This window comes from Montipora foliosa, chromosome 10, assembly GCF_036669935.1.
Source record: "Montipora foliosa isolate CH-2021 chromosome 10, ASM3666993v2, whole genome shotgun sequence".
Taxonomy (NCBI): Eukaryota; Metazoa; Cnidaria; class Anthozoa; order Scleractinia; family Acroporidae; genus Montipora; species Montipora foliosa.
In genome coordinates this window covers 30,676,234-30,683,733 of record NC_090878.1, presented here as the reverse complement: position 1 = coordinate 30,683,733, position 7,500 = coordinate 30,676,234, and the positions used below count along the sequence as shown (strand labels likewise).

General features: G+C 40.5%; 1 protein-coding gene across 1 annotated transcript in view; it reads right to left on the bottom strand.

Annotated features, from left to right (window-relative positions):
• Positions 1 to 7,500, bottom strand: part of LOC137974319 (NFX1-type zinc finger-containing protein 1-like) — a 55,704-nt gene that overhangs the window by 10,356 nt on the left and 37,848 nt on the right. The window contains exons 17-20 of the mRNA XM_068821208.1: positions 7,185 to 7,333; positions 5,658 to 5,769; positions 2,393 to 2,697; positions 1,117 to 1,320 (exon numbers count right to left, since the gene is read on the bottom strand). Coding sequence (XP_068677309.1) covers positions 1,117 to 1,320; positions 2,393 to 2,697; positions 5,658 to 5,769; positions 7,185 to 7,333 — 770 coding nt within the window. The remainder of the gene's footprint in view (positions 1 to 1,116; positions 1,321 to 2,392; positions 2,698 to 5,657; positions 5,770 to 7,184; positions 7,334 to 7,500) is intronic.

The following is a 7,500-nucleotide window of genomic DNA, read 5'->3' as shown; positions in this document are numbered from 1 at the left end:
GCGTGGTACATTACGAGGAAAGCATACAGAAAAGACGTATTTGAACAGCGCAAAGAAACAAGATTAATTTTTTTCATCGCAGTTATAAACGTAATTTCAGCAGTAAACAATTTAAGCAAAGTATAAAAAACTCAGGCTTAAAGGGGATTTGAATCGATGACCTCTGTGATATCCATACAGGGCTCTACCAAATGACCTGTTAACTCTTTCATTCCCAACATCGAAATGTTCATTCTCCTAACTAGTACCTAGATTCCTTTGTTGGGTAGTCATGAGAATTTGGTGTAACATCAAAATCACACCTCTTAAGCTGACAATAATCTTCATTCTCAACACCCATCTGACTGACATTTCATTGAAATTGTGCATGAAGCGAATTTACATACTGATCACTCCTGGAAGGGTTTAGTAGACTGGGAGCTGGTCATTTTATGAGTTCACAAACAGTAGGAGAAGTAGTTATGAGGACTATATGAAAGACGTCCTGTGGGGTGCTATTAAGTAAGAGTGGTCGACATGGATTTAATCTTCTGAATGGCCTACTGATCAGTGAAACTACATCAATACCTACCTACAGAAGTCAAATTGAAGAAGCTGAAGTGCTGAAACTGGTATACCTAATCGCTAGATCACAAAGGTTACTACACTAAGTAATAACAATATTGTTAAGGAGAAATAAACTGTACCTTCCCTCCTTGTTTTTCATACAGAAATTCGCATTTTAACCCCTCCCCTCTTGAGGCTAAGGCTATGAGGATTTTTCCGTTACTGCTAAGGTAACGTTTATAACAGCGAGGATCGAAAATTTTAACATGCTTCTGTCTACAATTCAAATGTACGTCTTTCATGTACATATAGCCTCTTTACTGTGAATAGTGATGGGTGCGTTTCGATTTGTCTTGTGACAAAAGGTGAGGGCTGGTTTATTGTCAGTGAAATTTGTCTACGGTTCTGTTCTGTTGGCGCTGTTGTCAAGCAGCCATCTGTGAGGTGTGGGTAGCGCTTGGCAACGGTTGACCAACCGCGATGTTATTCCTGGGTTCAACCTATTTTAAATCAATGATAAACCAAAAAATTCTTGTTTTTCCAAAAAAAGTTTCAATAATCAAAACTTGCCTGTCCGCGATACGAACACAGAACTGTAATCTTTGATGGTGGAACTCCCTTATGGTAAAATAACTTTGCAACCTCGGAAATCTTCCCAGCTTCACGATAATTCAGTTTGCTGTGCGAGCTTGGCGAATTCTTCTCATGGTCGGTGTGTGTCCAAAAGTACATGCTGCTGGTGACACATTGAGGTGGGATATTGCCTTTCACGAGCTGAGAAAGGATAAAAAAACCGATGTCGGTTACCTATCGTTAATACGGAGCTTAAGCACGCGCGTTTTTGAGACGCGGACGGCAACCGGAAGAGAAAATTTCGCGTGCCAGGACAGTGGTTTCTCCCAGATTTTTTTACTAATCATCTCTAATGGAGAAAAGGTACTTAGCAATGTAAATGTGGTTGCGTGAAAACAGGTTAAAAGGGAAAACAATTCACTTCCGGTTGCCGTCCGCGTCTCAAAAACGCGCGCGCTTAAGCTCCCTAATGATTCGAGAAAAAAATAATTCCACTAAAAGTATTACGTTTCAATTTGCTAGGCCTTGGTTAAGGTGACGAGTGTCCTTCTAAACTACTAGGAATGAAATTATTGAAATTTGCATATGTATTAAGAGAGATGGTGAATGTATTAATCAATAAGGACTCGTGGATACTTCCGAGAGATCCATATAGAAGTCGAACCTATGACTCACGAGTGACTGGTTTGCGTGCTTTACAGCTGTGTAGGAGACTAGGCCATTGAAGTGGGCTATTTCAATTAAAGCAACTAAGCAGTACTACCCTGCAGTGCTGTTTACTATGCTGCAGAATGTGGTTCCAACGTTTGATTCTGTCAATGAAATCCATAAGTGTGACCATTCAAATGAAAGCTACTGAGCAGTTCTTTCCTTTTGTGCTGTTTATCTTGCCGTACAAGAACGTGATAACTTTTGATTCTGTGGATGAAATCCTAAAGTGTGATCAGTCAAATGAAAGCTACTGAGCACTACTTTCCTTAGGTGTTATTATGTTGCAAGAGTTGATTCTATCTTTTGAGTATGTGCGTGTAAGCCTAAGGTGTGATCATTCATGAAAGCTACTGAGCAGTGCTTTCTGGTGCAGTGTACCATGCTCTTCACAGTTATTCTAACGTTTGTGTCTGTGGGTGCAAACATTCAAATGAAAGCTAATAAGCTTATGTCGTCTGTGTTTGAAATACCAAGGTATGATAACCATTTTCAACACAATACAAAATGAGATAACAAAAAAAAAAAAACAAAAAACAAAAAAGAAGGAAACTCAGCTAGTTACTTTGTCATTTGTCTTGAGTTCCTCATATATCTTCAGTTCACGTAGCAGGTCAACAAATTCGTCCCTCATTCGACACTGGTATTGAAGCTGCTTTAAAGGCAGTTTGCAGTTCACGAGTCTCTCAAACATGGACAAGTCCAAATTGTGGCGTTTCCTGAGCGCAAAAAAGTGTACAATGGGTTTCAACTGCTTGTGGTCCCCGATCATGATGAGGTGTTGAACAGAGGGGGGAATAACAGCAACAAGCTGCCCTTCGAGAATCTCTGCAGCTTCCTCCACGATCATAACCGAGGGCTTTATATCAGCTGATGAGAGAATCAGAGTTTTCTTTCTAAGATCGTATCCCATTCAATTTAATTTGGTTACTAACTACAAAGAACGGTAGGTTAACTTTGTAAATGTAAATGTAAATGTGCGCTCAGTTGACCGCTCCCAACAAGGGCTTTTCAGGATCAACCGGCTCAACGGGATCGGACCGAATGCATGTGAAGGCGCCCATGGCTGCCGCCATACGATCCATGTGTGATCTCGGAGCACCGCAAACCCAGCCAGATGAAATTGACTGGGAGTCGATTTTGAGGAGGGAGGAAAACCGGAGTACCCGGAGAAAAACCCTCAGAGTCAGGTTGAGATCGACTGAAACTCAGCCCACATACGACCGGAGGCCAGAGTTGAACCTGGGTCACAGAGGTGGGAGGCACGATTGATGACCACTAAACCACCCTGACTGACCCTTTCCTCTCTTGATAAAGTGTGAAGCTGTTTGTTTCTTTTTGTTTGTTTTACATTTCTTTGGCGCCCTAAGAATATAATGAGTGGTAAGATTTCATATCATAGCAGTAACGAACATCACTTAACCCTTGTATTCCCCCGATCGAAACGTTCATTCTCCCAACTATAGCCAGGTGATCTGGTGACGTAATTCGAAGGACTGGGAAGAAAAATTTTAAAGCCGTATCCCACAACCGCGCGCGGCCTTCGGTGTTGTTTCCAAACTCCCTGCAGTATTTCCATCGCCAAAACTCAACAGATCATTCCGTGTCTACCACATTTCCTGTTACTGAATGAACATTCAAGTAGACCCGACAAGATTTAACCTCGCCTCTGCCATGCTGAATTCGAAAATAAGGCCGCGCGCGGTTGTGGGATACGGCGTTAAAATTTTTCTCCCCAGTCCTCCGAATTACGTCACCAGATCCCCTGGAGTACCATGAATTTCTTCGTTGGGTAGTCATGAGGATTTGGTGTTATATCAAGATCACACATCTTAAGCTGATAATATGCTTCATTCCCAATACCTGTCTGACTGACATTTCATTGAAATTGTGAGGAGGGTTTGGATGTATTTGTTAGAACTACAATCAAAAGATTCATTTTATGTCGACGACTGACTCTTAATAACGTCCTACAAAACGTCTTTCATATATTGTCTCTTCATATCAACATCTACGAGTTTATTGTCAACTTTCAAAAAGACCAGCATATATCCAGTTGCCTCGATAGCTCAAATGCTAGAGCACTGCACCAGAAACGTAGAGGTCATGAGTTTAAATCCCACTGAAGGCTTACTTTCGCATGCTTTATTTAGTTACTGCTAGAGCAACGTCAATAGAGCGGTTTTCAATTGAGTGTCGAAAGTAATTAGCTAATTACTTTGGTTTTGTATTTACTTCACTCAGTGATTGGTTCAAAGTTCTCGCGCCATTTTTTCAACCAATCAGAAGTGAAGCCAAAACCAATTGTGGCTCGCGCGTGCACATTTTCCCGCGCTTTGTGTCGGCTACGTGTAATTACTTCGAGTTTTGATTGATTTACTGGATTTGTCCCCGTCCTTCTTGATTGGCCAAAGTAATTACTTTGGTTTTGGTTTTACGACACTCATTTGAAAACCGCTCTAATCAGAATCTAAGAATTTTTGCACGGCGGTTGTTCTGAAAAGTGCCGTAGAATGTTCCAGTAAATCTCAATTTTCGATGGTTTTGAAAACACCCTTGATCAACTCGCTCAACCCCTGACGCAGTTGCTTCAATTTCTAAACCCTTCAGCCATCAGTTCTACCAGACATAAGTTTCGAAATGTTTAAACACAGAGTATAGCGAGTTAGAAAAGAGAGTCCTTTCTTTCCATCCCAAAATGCAAACGATAAAGGAGACTCTGCCATAGCAAGGCAGGAGTCAGGACGGCTTAGCGGTTATCAATTAGGGATAACCTCTGGTATCCTTCCCTTTCACTGAATTGAGAAAATTGAACGGATAAAGTTGGTATGTTATGTTATGTAAAGACAAAGCCTAGTTTACCTACATCATTGTTTTACCTAATAATTTGGTTTTACCAACGGAGTTGATAATGTAAATTGGCCACCGTACAGAGATTCTAAAAGCTGACGTTTCGAACGTTAGCCCTTCGTCAGAGCGAATCGAGGGATTATGGGTTACGTGTAGTTTTTATAGTAGAGTAGGAGCTACGCTATTGGTGGTAACATGGCAACGTGAAAAATAGGAATATATTAGTTAAATGAAAAGCGTTCGTTAATACCGTGAGGATTAAGGGTGCCGATTTGAAAGATGAATTTTTGTTCCAGATTCTTGCGGCTTTCCGTCGTACCTAGATGTAGGGAAAGGCCGCAGATAGCCATGTGTTTTTTGGAGTGGTTAGGCAGATTAAAATGGCGAGCGACTGGCTTAGATGCATCCTTAGATGCGAAGGTGTTCGCGGACCTAGTCGGTCACCTAGTCGTCTACCTGTCTCACCAATGTATAATTTATTGCATAATGTACAGGTTATGCAATAAATTTATCGCGATGTTGAGAAGAATGACAAGGATGCATCTAAGCCAGTGGCTCGCCATTTTAATCTGCCTAACCACTCCAAAAAACACATGGCTATCTGCGGCCTTTCCCTACATCTAGGTACGACGGAAAGCCGCAAGAATCTGGAACAAAAATTCATCTTTCAAATCGGCACCTTTAATCCTCCCGGTATTAACGAACGCTTTTCATTTAACTAATATATTCCTATTTTTCACGTTGCCATGTTACCACCAATAGCATAGCTCCTACTCTACTATAAAAACTACACGTAACCCATAATCCCTCGATTCGCTCTGACGAAGGGATAACGCTCGAAACGTCAGCTTTTAGAATCTCTGTACGGTGACCAATTTACATTATCAACTCCGTTGATAAAACCAAATTTTTGTGTACTACTTCCCCACCGACGCAGCACTACAGTTTCTTTAGAAACTACCCCTTCATTCATTTTTTACCTAATAAGTTTGCCCGCAAAGTTGCACCTGTGACAGTCATCCCAATGACATGGCATCCCTTCATCACTTCAATGTCACGCTGATTCCGTAGTTCTTGGAGCTGGTGATGCAACTGCGAGGAGAAATTCACTTATTACATAGACAGGACTGGAAAATACACCTCTCACAACATTCCTACGAAACTGCATCCGGGACCCGAATGGCGTATTTTCCATATCCTCACCAGTGAGGATATTGATGAAGTCATTTCCTGCCTTTGCATGGTTGTTTGTGCAAACAGTCAGTGAAAAATGGCGAGCAATAGATTAGTGAAATTGACGTAAAATCCTTTTCTGAGAAACAAGGAAATGCTAACACGAAGAATAAAACTTCATACAACATAAAATTATTCAAGGAGTTCCTTGCAAGTGAAGAAGAAATGCGAAAATTGAAGAAATTCCTGCCGCCAAGCAGCAAGAATTTACGATAAACTTTGTGCTCAAAATGGTGAGAAAAACACTCCTATCTATATAATAAAAAGAAAATTACACAGTGGCTTGAAGATATGAATTTTATTTCTCGTGTTAAAAACATTATTTTACCAATCGAAATAAAATTTATATCTTCGTGCCGCCGAGTAATGTACCGTATAATAACACGGGTGATAAATGACACGTAAATTTTGGTGCGGAATTTCGGCTTTAATTTATAATTGCACATGTGAAATTACAATGTTGCCATGGCCATTTTCCTACAGTGCCAAAGTGGCGTCAAGGTTTGAAAAAAACCCGCGTCTCATGAATGTCATTTGTCACTCATGATATTAACAGCTGATCAAATGGTATACTCATGAAATTAGGGAATAATTTCACCTGCGTTTTGTCCAAAATCATATAATTTCCCGAGACTTTTTTTTTCAAAATCAAATAATTTCCCAAGCCTTTAGGTGAAAGTATTCCCTAATTTCACGAGTACACAATTTGATTACCCATACATGTTTTATAATGCTCTCCTCTCCAACTTCAATATCACTCGCGTCTCGCAACGCGTTCCTTTCCTTTCCACTTATTCGATTAATTATTGAAAGCGTCCTGATAAAATACTTAACCGTTAACTGACTTTAAAGCTGCAGATGCAGGTTCAAACCCTAGCTTGACCCTTAGGATCTTTGTAAACTCCACTTCCGCGATTGAAAGCATCCTGATTAAATATTTAAAGATAAATTCACTTTAAAGCTGTAGTTGCAGATTCAAACCCTGGAAGTACCAATACTCAGGGCCTGACAATAACTGAGGAAAAATTGGTTAAAGTCTTTAATTTTCATGGATAAGGACAATTATCTTTCCAGCCTTACAAAATTTGGTCATCACCTTTTTGGGATGTTTAAGACCTCTCAGCCTTTTTGCCACGAGTAGGGGTGGAGTTCCCTGGTAAAGTGATCTGTATACGCCCAATGTGATTGTTAACTATTCCTATCTCAGTAGCTTTCAAACTAGGAAAAACAAATGAATGATCTATTTTGATGAACATAGACATCTGGGGACTTGCCTGTGCATAATCATTGCTGATTTTTATGAACTCAGTACTGGCTTTGGCAAAGAACTCGCTTTGTAGCATATACACAAGGCGAACCCGATCAGTGTTATCCAACGTCCCAATATGACTGACTTTCAGAAGATACTTAAATGACTCCAGCTCTAGAATACAATACACAAGGTAAGTATGCTACATTTACCTAATCAGTGTGAGTTACTATAGCCCTTATCTCAAGGTGGTAATAGCGGTGCTGAGGCACACGAAGCACGCCAGCGGAGCACCATGGGTAAGATTTTTTGGGAATCTAACTATGGGAGAAATTTTGTTT